Source organism: Pteropus vampyrus, unplaced genomic scaffold, assembly GCF_000151845.1.
Source record: "Pteropus vampyrus isolate Shadow unplaced genomic scaffold, Pvam_2.0 Scaffold58, whole genome shotgun sequence".
NCBI classification, from domain to species: domain Eukaryota; kingdom Metazoa; phylum Chordata; class Mammalia; order Chiroptera; family Pteropodidae; genus Pteropus; species Pteropus vampyrus.
The window spans coordinates 5,748,508-5,765,400 of NW_011888839.1; the positions used below are offsets into that span (position 1 = coordinate 5,748,508).

At 32.5% G+C, this 16,893-nt stretch overlaps 1 protein-coding gene across 1 annotated transcript in view; it reads left to right on the plus strand.

The window, feature by feature from the left end:
• ASCC3 (activating signal cointegrator 1 complex subunit 3) overlaps nt 1-16,893 on the plus strand; it is a 266,182-nt gene that overhangs the window by 89,434 nt on the left and 159,855 nt on the right. Inside the window, exon 11 of the mRNA XM_011360723.2 lies at nt 12,394-12,558. Coding sequence (XP_011359025.1) covers nt 12,394-12,558 — 165 coding nt within the window. The remainder of the gene's footprint in view (nt 1-12,393; nt 12,559-16,893) is intronic.

Here is a 16,893-nt window from a genome sequence, read left to right on the forward strand (position 1 = left end):
AAATTCTGTATGATTTAGTTGGTTTTGCTAACTTTTTTTTAATCTAATACTATGCAATTTTATCTAGTAACCTTAGAGTAGAGAGAGAACAAGTTATAAAAGTGTAAATTGGAGAATTGTAGCTGTTTGAGTTATTGTGCAAAACTTGAACGCCCTGGAAATATCCCTTTAATTGTAATGCAAACTTAAAGTAATGCAAACCGAAAAGAAATTATAAATGTTTGAAATGTAGGGAAGATTGCCCACAATACCCTAGGATTATAGATATTTTTAAAGTATTTAATTCCTTTTTAATATTTTCAGTTTTTTAATTTTTTCTTCTCATTTCAATGCATATTCCTCATTAAAAATTTTAAAATAAGCAAACCAAAATAACGTAACATGTGCAATCATAAGTTATTTTCATTTATGTGCTAATATAGTAATGTATTTAACATGAGGTAGTACATCATAGTGGTACATTAAAGTTAATTGATTTTATACATGTGAAGTGTTTAGCACAGTGCTTGGCACATAATAATTTCTTATCATGAAATTATTAATAATAAGCATTAGCTGTCCTAATATAATCATATAAATAAGGTGCTTTATTTCTTGCTTTTTTATTTTTTAACAATATACCATGAACAGCTATCCATGTCAATAGATTTGTGTCTGCAACAATTTTAACATTAACTATAGTGCAGTGCTGTTCAATACAGAGCCACTAGCCACACGTGACTATTAAAATTAAAATTAAATAAAATGTAATAAAATTAAAAATTCTTTTCCTCCTTTGCACTAGCCTTTCAGCTGCTCAATAATCACCAGTAGTTATGAATTAAATATTGCAAACATTACTATTTTCACAACAAATTCTGTTGGACAGTGACAGCATAGTGCTTAAAGGAAGCGTTATGGCAATATAGAGAGCAGAAGCTGAGGCACTGTACACGCATGCATGTGCCTTTTCTTTGTTATGGGGCATATACTTCCAGCGTACAGAGTCCTACCACAGTTGAGAAAGAAGCCAATAATTGCTAAGCCACTCCTCTTTTATAAGATTTAGGCTTACAATCTCTGGTCTTCAGTTTAAGAATATATTTACAAACATTAGGCTTTCCTGGCTCTGAACCTATTTTGATACAGTTCTTAATCATAAACTTGAGAATCTCTGTTTCCAGCTTCCCAGGATGCTGCAGAGCCCCTCTCCCCATAGTAGTACACAACATTATATGGATATTTTTTGTTTTATTTAAATCTTGGTTGGATGTTTGTTTAGAGTGTTTTCAATTTTCTGTTAGAAAACTCAAAGCGTATTCATGATTGGCTAGAAATATGTACTAAAAACAAAGCGTATATAATAAGAAATAAAAGCCCAGTAAATTTTGAAAAAATGGCATAAATGCTTAATAAAACATTGAAGCTTGCAAAACAATCCTGTAGAGCACCAACATTTTATCACAAATTAGTAACTGAGAATAGCATGTCCATCGATTTGTTATTTCATATTTATCATTACAAACTTAATTTTGATATTATCTTTTTTATCAAGTTATCTATAGTCATATTAGAAACCAGTTTAACTTCAGTCAGTATATCTTTATATCACATATCTAGGCACTAAATTGCCATATTGCTATGTTTTTAAGTCACTGTCCCATCCCCCACCTCCCTTTCTCACTCAGTGTTCTATTTGACATTAAGAGCTTAAAAGAAAAGAACATAAATTTAAACTACCTGACAAAACATGGATAAAAATTAAGAGGAAGTGAAAATTATATACAATATAGATTTTATCAACACAAAAGGATTTGATTCAACTTATAGATTTTGTAAAGAACTGAACTTTTGCCATGTGTAAGGACATTCAAGACATTCAGAATAAAAGCATTTATTCTCCTTAAAATACTATGTACCTGTTTCATGAATAAGTGATGAATGCTAATCATTTGAAGTTACTATTCACTAAGCTACATAAGTACAAATACAGTTTTAAGCCAGTTGAAAAATCCAGAGTTGTAATGATGAAATATAAATATTCTGATGTATTGATTTAGTTTAGAAATTAGTGTGGTATTCTGTTTGTTATAATGCTATTTCTTATTTCCCTAGTTGTCTTCTTTGTTTGGTTTTGGGATTTGTTCTTAATAGTACTTATTCCAGAAGCAGAGTAAAAGACAAAAACAATATTCTTCTATATTTTGAAGGTGATTCTTGACTGTTTAAGCTTAATTTTCCAAGTGACTGAACAAACATAATTAGTATGTTTTTGGTGGCAGTAATGATTTTTCAGTCCTTTATAACTCTAAATGTTTTTCTTTTTCTATTTTTTCTATTTGCATTTACAGTTTTATGTAATTAAGTAACTAATAACCAAAATAAATTTTAAGCTTCCTTTTATTAAGAGAGATATCTAAACAATAGGAATAGAACCTAAAATGTGAAAGCTTTGATCTCTAAGAACAACAGTTAGTTTTAAAAGGCTGAACCATGTGTTTATACATAATAGAATTAGAAGGCTACCACTTTGTAGTTATGAATTAAATATTGCAAACATTACTATTTCACATTCCCTAGTGAAATGTAAATATTATTTGCCAGGATAACTATTTTCTGCATTGAAGGCATGCCATTAAGAAGTAATGAGAGTTCTCATTTAAAGAGTGTCTCATTACTTTTATTAGTATGTAAGGTATAAATTATTTGGAAGAATTATGGAATTCTTACTCTTAGTTATTGATTATTTTTATTTTTGCAAGGTTTAAAAGCTACCCATAAAATATGTTATATCTTATATATATAAAATATATGCTTTGAGTAAAAAGTACAGTCTTATGTACTGCTTTTAGCTGTTTTGTTCCTGTTAATATACTTGGGTTGGAGGGGGTAGCAAGAGAACTGTAATTTTGGCATAAAAATCTATCTGTTGAATGCAAATTATGTATTATGTGAGACCCTTTCCTCAGATTATAATATAACAAGCACTTGGAAATCTAATTATCTTTGCTTTCACTGAAAAAAATTTAGAATAACAACCTTTGCCTATTCCATGAGTAATCTTTTACAGAAAAATAAATTAGATGATTAAAGAGAGGAGTGGGGTTCATATCATGTGATTGTTTCATATTCTTATGGACATTAAGTAAAAATAGCAAAGTAATTAGATAATTATTTTTATTTTATTTTATTTTGATTTTTTTTCCCCTGAGAAAATGACCATATTTATTTGGGCTGTAATATATATATTTTTTCTTTTTTTATTAAATTTATTGGAGTGACATTGGTTAATAAAATTATATGTGTTTCTAGGATAGAGTTCTGGAATTGAGATTGCTGGACCTAGGATTTGTACATTTTAAGTTTCAATAGATTTTACCAAATTTCCATTCAAAGTGGCTTCACCGATTATTCTTAATATCTCTATTAAAGAATGAGTTTATGTAAATTGATCATATAAATACTAAATACAAGAATAGACTCTTCTTCAAGGGAAAAAGAAGTTTAAAAATGAGGTGTTAGATATCACTAACAATCACATACTAATTAATACAAAGCTGTTTTTCCATGATAAATTAATAAAGCTAATGAAAATACCCGATGTGGGCAAAACTACAGTGTAACTTCAGCTCCCAGCCATTGCAGATAGTGTGGTAAAATCATTTTGGCGAGTGATTTGCTTAAAAGAAATAAGGTAGTATGGTGAAAAACAGTTTAGTTAACTAAATAGAGAATGGATATTGGAGTCTTGTGGTATTGGAAATTTGACAGATTTAGCCAATTCTTCTTAACTCGGGTTGCAATATCAGAATCACTTGGGAGCATTTTCTTACTACACACATTGGTATTCTTTTTGATAATAGATATCCTATCCTAAAAGGTATGAGTGATAGCTCATGGTGGTTTTGATTTGTGTTTCCCTGATAATTAGTGATATTGAGCACATTTTCATGTATCATGCTCAGGTTCACTGAATCCTGCTGGTAGCCTGTTGTCATGAATGCTGCCTGGGGCTCTGGGAGCCATCTTGCTTGGACTGCTAGAGCCAGTAGGTAGAGGCTGGGGGTGAACCGGGAGCCTGAGTTTGCAGGAGCCCCTGGGGGAGGCACTTAGGGCCTTGGAAGTCAGCCTGGTGCTGCGGTGGGCTGTCTGCAGTGAAGTTAGGCTCTCACTTTACTTTCCTGCTCCAGTGGGGAAGATATCTCTGTGCTGGGCTGCCTGGGCTTACAGGAGTGGGTGATGTGGGTAATGTGAATCTGTCTCTTCTACCCTTTGCAATGCATCTTTTCTTATTTCTGTGCTTCATCCACGTATTGTAATCCATCACCTGGAATGCTAAACTCTTGTGAAGTTATTTTCATTCACGAATAGTTGTTCAAATTGATGTTTCTGAGGGGAATTGACTGAACCTATGCTACCATTTTACTGGGATCACTCCGTTTTTCAATTGGGTATCAAAAAAGCTTAGACCCAGTTTTAATACTTAATCACAGACACGACACTGTGTTGGCTAATCCTTTGGCCGTATTTGCTCTTCTTCTTATCAATTTTCTAAGCTTCATTTTTAGTCTATGTGAATTTCTTTTAAGCCATTTTAAAGCCAGTAACAAATAATTGCATTCGATCTCTTTTTCAGTGCTGTAAGTTTGTTAGATTGTAGGAAATGGAAGGGAATGGAGAGAAAAGTGCAGAAAAATATATAATTTCACTTGGTTTTGTGTCATAGTCATACTGGTGCTATATGTGTAGTTTACACCCAGGATTGTGAGCAGAGTCAGTGGAAGTTGCTTGTACAGGGTCAGGTGACCATTGCATTTCATAACATTGTGTAAGAGTTTGGACCGCATTTTTGTTGTTGTTGTTGTTCTCTGCTCTCTTAGGGGAGAGGTTGGGGATCTAGACTAAGTGTTGGCCTGATCTAGTCTTAATACTCTTGTTGAGGTGGGAGAGCCTGATAGGAGTAGACATGGCCTACAAGTTGGGGTTTTTAGGGCCCGTGAGCCCCAGGACGAGCACACTGAACCATTTCTCTTAACCCCCAAACATTCCGAAAGCACTACCATCTGTCCTAGACTGGGGAATTACACTGCGGGATTAATGATGGTTGGGGGTGTGGGTATGTGAATTACACTGTGAGGGATTAATGATGGTTGGGGGTGTGGGTATGTGAAAGACAGTAAATCTGTATGCATGAAAAAGCACATTTGGAGAAAGAAGTTACAAGGGAGAGCACGAGATGAACCAGGAGGCTTGACTGCTGTGGTGGAACCACAAGTGGCAGATTGGACCACATTTCACTATTTTGTTGTGTATTTTTCTTAAGTATAAGCTTCTAAATTTCTTGGCTTTATCCTTGTATTCCTAGGTATAAACATTGAGGAAGCGTGTTAGTCTTAAACTTCTATTGAGAAATTCTTTGGATAACTATATATTGTGATTAAATAGTACACATGTCCTGCCTTTGTTTTTTTCCCCTAAATTAAATAGAAAGGATTCAAATACAGAAGCAGGTAAACAATAAGGACAACTAGTTTCCTTATTTGCACTCATTTTCATCAGCTTGTATCCTGCCACAATTTGTTGATAAAATTTTAGAATCCTTCTTTTTCTTCTTTTCAATAGTAGACCCTCAACAAACTTTTGGTTAATTGTTCTTGAGTTAATAAAATCTCTTGACATTGAATGTCTGGAATTAGTTGAAGAGATGGAAAAGGTATTATTTTGAATCATTCTTGTGAAGTACTGCAGAATACTTTTTTTTTAGCTCATCACACATGAGGTTTTAGTAGTTTGGTATTACAATATGACATGTAAAGTGTTTCATTTTAGTAAGAAATCAATTCTCAAACTGAGTTTTGCAAGTGTTGCAGGGAAGAGGTGGTGGACTGTCAAAGGTTGAAAGTCATATGAGAGGATTTTTTACCCCCCACAAAACCAAGGAAACCTGTTCTCTATGAGCCATTTTCAAATTGTACAGCGTAAGACTTAACCACAGGACAAATTTCTACCACAAATTATTTATGTGTCAAGAATTTGTCTTTGTAAGTGAACAGAAGAGTGGTATCAGATCCTTGTTCTATCAATGGACTTTAATGGAATGAAATCTTGGGGTATTATGGACAAGCAGTTAGAATGATGAGAGGAATGTCTTTATGGCTTATACACATGACAGTATAAACAATTTTGTAGTTTTTTCTGTTATGTGTAATTAGTTAAGTTTTAGAGTAAAATTAAAAGATTATATTCGTTGCAAGCTTATACTGATGAGACTAGACTTCATTATGTATGTTCTGGGATTGTTAGAAACTATTTTAAATCAACAAAAGAACTGTAAAGAGAATTCTATTCTAGTTGTAAACACATGTGGTCTAGAAAGTATTTTCTTAAATGTTCAATTTCGAATTACATAGTACAGGAATTTTTTCTCCCCTACTCTCAGCACTCTTTATGCTTTCTTCCTTCAAAAGTCTTAGGATTTTTTATTTAATTATACTTTGTTTCTTTATTTAGCAAATGTTACTTATGAAATTTTTAACTAAAATAGTATCATAGAATTTTTTTTCTAACATGAAAATACCAAGATACATTTCAGATTACATTCTTTATACTTTAGCTTGACCATATTATATCTTTTCAACAAAGAATATGCAGTAAGAATACTTTTGTATTTGAAGATTTCCCAATTTTTATATTTTCATTTTATAATTGAAAACTGTGTTTCTTGATATAAATAGAACTATATACTTCAGAGGACTTTGTGCTTTATGCACTCGTGAATGTGAATTGATGGGAGAGGAGGGAACATGAAAAATGTAGAAAAGGAAGTAGTTGGAACTAAGTGATTTGTTGTAGTGTCCCACGGGACAGGTATAATCAGCAAGCTGTCAGATTCCATTACAGGTGATGCCATCCATCAGAGTTGGCATGTGTATGGCAGAGGTTAGTATAACTATAATTATATGTATGTTTATGGAATCTAAACCATGTGACATGTTAATCTTTAAATAAAAACATTCGTATAATTTATAAGCTTGTTGGTTGAGTAGGTATGTGATTATATATTTTAAGAGGGAAGGTAAGACTTCCTAAATCCTGCCAACTGTTGCCTGGTCTGTATCTACAGCATTAGAATATGATTGTAACAACTCCAGGCTGACTGTTTTCACCACAGAAAATGTACTAAGCAAGCATTCATGAATATTACTTTTTGACATAGTTAAGAGATCCTAACATTTTCAACTAAATAGACTACATTTCATCAATTGTAAGACACATTTTTAAAAATTTATTTGATAGTGCTTTTCTTTAACTTTTTAGTGACACAGAAAATAACAGTATAGCTGATAATGAATGGCTCCTGAGATTTAATGAAATATAGTAATATGCTCTTGGATTTTAATGAGTACATTTTGGTATTTTACCATTCTGGTTTATAAAAAAGTCACTTATGTAATTAGTTTAAACTTTTTTTTAAATTTCCAACAGTCTAAGTACCAAAAAATTTTAAATCTATTTTAAATATTATAAAGGCAAGAAAGTATACTTTTACTTTTCAAATTTTTATATTCTTTTGATTTAACATTTTAAATCTAGTTTTAATTTATAGCCATCTGCCTCAAGGAAAATGCCATTCTAACAGTAAAAATTATTTTTAAAAATGTTTAAAATTCAGCATATCAATATGACTTGTGTAACTTTACAATAGATATACCAAGATTTGTTAAACATAAAACAGACTTTTATTATTATTATTTTTTCTATCCTAAGTAGTTAATTTATTTTACCTCCCTCTTCCCCCTTCCCTCCTACTCTTTGGTAACCACTAGTCCATTGTCCATGTAAAACAGACTACTTTTAAGGATCACAAATATTTCTCTGTGTCTTAGACTGCATATGTATTGCTGATAGTCATATACTCTTAAGACTGTTTTCCATGTAATGAATTAATTTATTAGTATTAGGAGGTTTTATGGATTGGGCTAGGTATGAAAAATATGAACTGGCAAGCATATATTTTGTTTTTAAGTTAGCAAGCAACAAGAATAATGTTAAGGAATTATGAGGATTATGCAGTCTAAATTATGTGTCTAATTTCTTGGTTCAAAGATTTCCCTTAAGTATATTAAACTTTATCTTTTTTCTTTTGGTGCTTATTGAGGTCTCTGATTGAGGGGATAATTGCTAAGTAGTCAGGAAATTGGCCTAAATTTAGAAGCTGTTATCTGTACTTAAAAAAAGTATTTCCAATCAATAGGCTGAAGAACTTGAATTTACATGTAAAATTCCATATGTGGTTTCTTCCTCAAGATGCTTGTAGTGCACATAGAAAGACGTATTTACACACACGATCACACAGAGATACGTAATTGATGTACGTTAGAAGCACAAAGAACATATTTGTTTATTTTTTTCTCACTGCCTGGAATATTCTTTCTTTCTTTGGACATCTCTTACTCACCTTTTTCCTGTTCAGTTCCAGTATCCCTTTTTACCACTTAAGTTTTGGTTTCAATTTTAAGTTATATATATTATGATAGCATGTATGCACACAGCTTACTATTATTGAAATAAAATATACACACAGACTAGTGCAGAAATTGTAAGCGAACAGTTTGATAAATTTTCCTAAAATGAATACACTGATGTAACCACCACCCTTATGTGGAAGAATAAATGGCCGCCTTATACCTAACTCATAAAATGTAGCTCAAAATGTATTCGAGACTTATTGTAAGACCTGAAACGGTAAAACTACTGGGCGATAACATAGGGGAAAGTTCCTTGACATTGGTCTTAGGAATGATTTTTTGGCTATGACAGCAAAAGCACATATAACAAAAACAATAAACAGGTAGGACTAATCAAACAAAAAAGTTTCAACACAGCAAAAGAAACAATCAGCAAAATAAAAAGACAACATACAGAATAGGAGAAAATATTATCAAATTGTCTGATTAGGGGTTAAAACCAAAAATATATAAGGAACGGCAAACTTAATAGCAAAAAAAAAAATCCAATTAAAAAATGGGCAGAGGACTTGAATAGACATTTTTCCAAAGAAGACATGCAGTAGCCACCAGGTACATGAAATATATTCGACATAACTAATCATCGAGGAAATACAAATAAAAACTACAATGAGATGTCAAAAAGACAAGAGATAACAAATGTTGGCACGGATGTGGAAAAAAGGGAACCCTTTTGCACTATTAGTGGGAGTGTAAATTGGTACTGCCACTGTGGAAAACAATAGAAGTTTCTCAAAAAAAATTAAAAAGAGAATTACCATGTGATACAGCAATCCCACTTCTAGATCTATATCCAAAGGAAATGAAATCACTATCTTGAAGAGACATCTTCATTCTCATGATCTTTGCAGCATTATTCTCAGTAACTGAAACATGGAAACGACCTAAGTGTTCATCAGTGGATGGATGGATAAAGAAAACATGGTATACATGTACAATGGAATATTGTTCAGCTAGAAAAAAGAAAGTAATTCAGCGTTTTTCCACAACATGATGGACCTTGAGGGTGTTATGCTAAGTGTGAAGTAAGTCAGGCAGAGAGAAACAGACTGTATGTTCTTACATATGAAATATAAAAAAGCCAAACTCAAAGAAATAGAGAGTAAAATGGTGATTGCCAGTGGCTGGGATGTGGGAGAATGGGGAGATGTTTATCAAAGTGTATGAGCTCTCAGTTATAGGGTGAATGTGTTCTGGGGACCTAATGTACAACATGGTGACGATAGTTAACAATACTTATTATGTATTTGTAAGTTGTTAAGAGACTATGCCTTTAAATGTTATCACCACACATACACACACACACACACACACACACACACATACACACAAGGTAATTGTGTGAGATAATGGAGGTGTTAACCTTATTGTGGTAATCATTTTGCAATGTGTGTGTGTGTGTGTGTGTGTGTATGTATGTATGTATGTATACGTATATATGTATATATGTGTGTATGTGTTTATACATTGCAAAATGATTACTACAGTTTATATATAGATATATGATCATTACATTGTATGCCTTAAATTTATATATGTTACATGTCAATAATCTCAATGAAGCCAGGGGGGAAAAAAAGGAAGAAGAGAGAAAATTACTTCCTTTAGGTCACAATGTTTTAAAAGGCGAAAGGTAATAATAGTATTATTATTAATATTTAAGTGAATTACAAGATGAATTGGTTCTGGCAAGTCTTAGGTTCTGTCAAGTCCTTTGGTTTCTTGTCAAATGGATGAGCATTTTAAAATTGAATACACCAAATTGTTGACACAGTAGTGGTATATAGCATCTCAGCTATGCCATTTTCCCAGTGGACAGGCTAAAATTGGAACCATTCAGAATAACGATTTTTATATTCCTGAAGGAATAAGTACTTGTATTGAGAGAAATTTAAGTTGACGGTAAAAATATCAACAGTTAACCCATGCCCTCATACAAGAGCAGATGGAAATGTCTTACATGAGTTCCAATTCATTAAGCAAATGTGACACTTTATTTTCTAGACATTTTAGTTCAGAGAACTGAAGTAATGAAATAGTAATGTAAATGAAGCCACTTCTCACTATGCTGAAAGTAAAGTGTAGAAAACAAAATTCTATAATGGATTTTTAAGATATGGTGGTATAATTTTCTGATATCTGAACGATTTGATTTTACAATTTGTCATCACATTATTATTTCTGAAAGTTAATTATAAGAAAGAACACAGCATTCTATGTTTATGGTGAGGTAAGGAGCCAAGCTTTGTATTTATTATTATAATTTAGTGGTGTGCTTTGCAGGTTTCCTAATATATACTAATAATAAGCTTGCTTATTTTATAATTTAATGTGACATGAATTTTTGGGTTAGGTGAATTGTTTTTGAAAATAGATAAGCATATTTTTCAGGACTTTTAATGAAAAGACTTATTAGTAAATGATCTCTAGGTGTATTTGCAATAATATATCTTGGATTATTTTAAATTTGTCATTTTTCAAAGCAGTTTTGTTTAAATTTATTATAATATAAAAGATGTTAATTAATGCACAGTGAATGTTTCAACCCATTTTAGATTTCAAAATTCATTATATAGCCTTTTATACTTAATTCCGGTAGCATATTTTTTTCATAAAATTTGATGTGATCTCACCATCGCCATTTAGCTTTAGCAGATTAACTAAATTGCTTTGAATTTGTAGTATTTCACAGCTTATATATGAATTTCTTAATCTATTTCATTACATTTTGCCAATTAATGTTGTGTTGAAGTACAGCTGCTAAATTGTGTGGTCGATGTAGTTCATTTCAAAATGATAGCAGTGATATCTCTAATAACATAACAGGTTATATTGACAAATTTGGATTGTGAATTGGTTAAGAATTTATATATCATTTGCTATCTAAAAAAGTACAGATGATTATTATCCCCATGGCGACTTCAAAACAGATGTGAAATAACATAACGAAGAAGACAGACTGACTCCCATCTCAGTTAACACAGTTGTGTTGTGATTATCAACAAAATCTATAATCTGATATACTGGCTAAGAGAAGCTTTTATTTCAGTTTGCTACCTCGTGTGTTCTTTGAATTATCCACACATGAGATTATTTCCTAATGTATGTTATTATACGGTGGAAGATACCATTAAACTTGCCATCTTTTTCTCTGCCACAGTGTGCTTTTAGAGGACATGAAAATTCAACATGTAAAAAGCAAATACATATATAATCAAAGTTTCATGTCAAATGGTCTGCTTCTGTGAAGTTCACAGAAGTACTCTGAGGCCGACCTCCTGCTCCATATGCCCTGGATCCACAGTGACTCACTCTTTGGTTTGCTGTTATCCTCCGCTTATGCAATAGTATATGTATTAGGTATTAGTATAAAGCACTGAATATATTAGTCAATATTAAAGAGCAATTAAATTAAAAAAACAACTGTATCTCAGTAGTAAAGTTTCTTCCACCTTTCGATAGCTACAGACAGGTGATGATGCCTATAGCAGATTCTTGGTTTCTTTGTCATTTCCTTTTAATGCTTTGTCTCTTTTCAAATAAAGGCCATTATCAGTATATACAGATTTAAAAGCTAGTATCACTTGTTTTTCACATTGTAAGATGCTTTTGAAAAAATCTTGTGTATTTTGTACACTTCACACTACAATATACTGACCAACTACCTCACTGAGTTTTAAATAACTTTAATATCTCAACTTAGAGAAAGGTCCTCTTGAAGTGGCTGTTGTCTACAGTGAATTAGATATCGTTCTGGGATATTTTTAGCACATATATAGGTGGCCAGTCTTTTTTTTTTTTTTTCCCGAATGACACAGTTGAAAATTTAAATAATCTGTGTGACTTTTTTCCTTTTTTAATTTGTTTATCTTTTCTTGTCTTATAGATGCTTGTGACCACACCTGAAAAATGGGACGTAGTGACAAGAAAGAGTGTTGGGGATGTAGCTCTTTCCCAAATTGTAAAGCTCCTTATTCTTGATGAAGTTCATTTGCTGCATGAAGATAGAGGACCAGTACTAGAAAGCATAGTGGCACGTACTCTCCGGCAGGTAAGAAGAAGTTACTTGTAAGCTTATTTTCGAGGGATGAGTAACTTTTTAAAATTAAATGTAGCATTCAAAGAAATATTAATATGTGTTGTTTGGGAGATAAAGATAATTTTAGTATGGAGAAACCTTTAGCTATTTAATTTTCTATTGAAAGTACCCTAGCTTTCTTCCTTCTAAGTCTTATTTTATTGGTCTCTTTATCTACTTTAGAAAACTTCTTTTCTAAGACTATATTGCAAAGCCAAACCTAATATTGACTAAGCAATATTAAAATATGGTAGACCATAGGAGATATTTAGAGATTCCCTTTTTTTTTTTTTTAATTTTGAGCATGCATTTCTTTATTGTTAAATCAAATGAAGCTGCATAATTAGTAAAATTGCAGAGCAAATTTACAGAGCCATAGGATAATCGCACTTCTAATTTGAAGGACATTTGCTAATAATTTGTTAGACTATAGAGATGCCCATGGGCTTGGCTCTTACACAGGTGATCCAAGTCCAGAGATGGCTGAAGGTGAAAGGTGTGTGCTGTTTAGCATCCCAATAGCATTTAACACCTGGTAAGTGTTTGAGTTTTATCTGCTACCCCAAATCACTCATTATCATTGGCAAACGCAATTCTTGGTCTCCCCTGCCACACTCTTGTGAAATTGTCTCCATCTCTTTATTCTATATTAAGTGATCTTTTTGTTGCTTTCTGCTCACACTTTGTAGCAGACCTGTAAAAATCCTTGATCTGTCAAAAATTCAGATTTCATTCACTTCTTCCCTCTGAAAAAAATCTTAACCTGATTTATATTGTTTCTGATGATATACTAGATAAAATGAAATATAATAACCTAATATGCATAATCTTAATCATTTTTTAAAAGGATATGTACATGCTGTCTCTAGTTTTGGACTTTAGTGGTTATTCATAAATAGTCCAAACCAAAATTGGTAAATTCACCAGTCTTGCGAATATTTTTTTCAGCCCTTCTTTTCATTAAGGAAAAGATGAAATATCTTAGAATACCCATGAGTATTAAAATGATGTTTGTTGGTAAATTGTACATGTATAGGAAATAGATGAACCCTAGTTTTTCGCCCTAATCAAGAATTCTAATTCCTTGACTCTCATCTGTTATTGTTTTTTATTCACATAGACCTGGCATTACTTCCTTTCTGAATAGGCAAGACTCCATGACCAGTTTTTCTTAATAGCTTTAACTTTTCCCCTGACTACCTGGCAAAATTCTAACCATGAGGCAATCAGTCGATGTCTATGCTTCCAGCCCGACTTACAAACACAAGCAGAGAAGGTTATACAGTTGTATAGACCAGGTGACCCTGGTCTATACAACCATACATTTATAGACACTGAATTCAACTCAATCATTGGGATTACTCTCTAACATTTAAGCAGCTTTTCCTTTGTTTTCTCCAAAGTGATCATTTCCAGGTTTCACTAGACTCCTCCCTCACTCTAGCCAACCCTGTCATGCCTCATTTTTATATGTCAATACTTTTTACTGAACAGAAATAGAGACTTTCATGCTTAAATTCTCTCAATTTGCATCCTTTTCTCTTCTTTTCCTCACCCTGAAAAACCTCAAATCCCTCCCTTTAGCTGAAGTCATCATTCCATCCTTTGTCCCTAAATTAGGGGCCCCTTCTCCCCTGGCCTTGGACCCTATTCATTCCTTTCACTAAGTTAGTTACCCATTTTCTTTCTCCTGTGTAATTTACTTCTCCCTCTAAGTAGGCACTGTTTTTTCAGCTTAAAAGAATTATGAAGTCCCTCTTGTCTTTACCAAAATACCTCTTTCAGACCTATCCCTCTCTAATAACTTCTGCTTAATAAAGTTCCTTTTACCACCTAGCTTCTGAAAATAGTAATCTATATTACCTGTTTCTTTTATGACTTTCAAATCACTGCATTCTATGTATTGCTCCACCATAGGTAATAAAATATGTTTTACTAGGATTGCTAGTTACTAAATCCAAACCATAGTTCTCAAACTAATTCCTTGTATTACCCTTTAATATTACTCATTTTTGTAGTTGATATAACCCATCATTTCCTCAGTCTTGAAACTTTTTTCCCTTTGGCTCCATGATGCCCTGGTTTCTTCACTTCTGGTTGACCTGCTTCACTGCTCTTTCTCAGGCTCTCTGGCTGTCTCCTTTTCTCGCCCTTACAATATTTTATATTCTCTAAGACTCTGTCACATGCCATCTTCTCTGCTTGTGTCACCTAAATCTTTACATATAGTCCAAATCTTCTCACTGACTTCTAGCCATATCCAAGTGTAGTTTTATGTTTCTACTTTGATATCCTACAGACATTTCTTGCTAAACATGTCAGAAACTCTCTCATCTTCCCTGCTATGTCATGTGTACATGACATCACAACTCACTTGGTTCTCAACCCCAAATCATGGGAGCTGCACCCAAGTTTTCTCCCTTCCTTAACACTCTTCCCTCACCCTAATTACTAAATATCAATTCTTCTCTATTTCATATTCTAAATATCTCTAATCCAGATCAAGGTATGGGAATTTAATATTGAAAATGGAGTACAAAATTTAAGAAGTTGTATTGCATTTTAAAGTATTTTAAAATATGTTTTCATCTGGTAAATCCACCATAAAATTCTTAGTGGATTAATGATTCAACTATATTAAATAAAACTCTTAGCACATTAAAGAAAATATAAGAGCATTTTTAATAACCTTGGGGTGGAGAAACTCTAAGCAAAATGCAAAACTCCAAAGGTTATAACTGTGGCACATTTGGATGTATAAATATTAAATACTTGTGACCAGTAAGGACACCTCCCACAGGTTAAAATGTAAGACACAATAACAGAAATTATTTGTAGCACACAAAATAAAGTTTCAATGACCATTATATTTAAAAGGTGATTATAAATTAATAGGAAATATGTTTTTAAAAATTTTTGGAAAAAACATTTTGTGGTAGAAATAAAAATACTAAGAATCATAGAAAACGTGCTTAAATTACATCCAAATCATCTTGAGATATTTCTCTTCTATCAGATTAGCAACAGTGAAAAAAGAATATAATTTGAAAGTACCCTCTAAACTCTACTCTGTGTTTTTTCTTCTAGAAATCTAACCTATAGAAATAATAGCACAAACACAGATATATTAATACCAGTATCAGTATTCACTGAAGCCTACTTGTTAAGGCAGGATATGTCAGAAATAACCCAAATGTCCAACAAAAGAAGAAATGGTTTGATAAATTATATTACATTCATATAATAAAATGCAGCCTTTAAAAAGAATGAGATAGAGCTATATGAACTTGGCATAAGAGATATTCATATTATATTCTTCACTTAAAAGACAAGCTGTCCTATATATGACACAATCTCACTTGTGTAAAGAAAACCATTTGTAACATATTTATATTCTCATTTATTGACTTAGTGAACATTTATTGAACATCTCCTGTGTGCCAGCCATACAGTTCTAGGTGCTGTGGATATAGTTAACAAAGTTTTGCTTACATTTAGATTTTAGGCTGGGGTAGAGTAGGGTGCATTTACATGGAAGCCTATGCAACAAGCTGCAAAAGTATTTTTATAGTAGGGTTGAAATTAGAGTTTGAGACATGTTTATTTTTTTACCGCATACGTTAAAAATGTGTATATAGACATAGATATATATAACACAAAAGGTTGAAATATTCAAAGTTAACACACAAAACTCAGATTTTAACTAACATTAAGAATAATTTCAAGGATACAGGTATTTGTAAGACACAGGTAAAGAAAGCCTTGAGAAGTCTGAATGTGCCATCACTGCTCTCCAGGTCCTTTCTTGCCATAGTGGATCTGCTCTGACCCATATTTTACATATGAGGTCTCAAAAGAAGCATGCAGGGTATCGGTTACACAAAACAGAGCTATTTTGATCATGATATGTTTTGATTTTTACCTTGATACTTATATAACTTAGTGATATTTTTCAGGGAGCCATGCCACATAAATCCATACATTCTGGCTTATTATGGTTTAGCCACTGAGAGAGACCATGTCCATCAGCTAAAAGCATTACAAAGATAAGGACTTTCCTGCAAAGGTAGAATATTAGAGGTCAGGTAAATATCGTTAGTACATTTGCCAGGAGGTCTGTCATTAGCATGTTCACAAGGGAATTTGATCAGGATGTCTTTCTTTTTTGAGCATTCCCAGTTGAGGGAGAAAATAGAGTGCAGGCCTGCTGCTTATACTTAGACACATATACAAAAGTATCTATCATATATATTTGAAGCAATCATTATAAATATATGTTTTGTAAATTATTTATAAATGTATGATGGT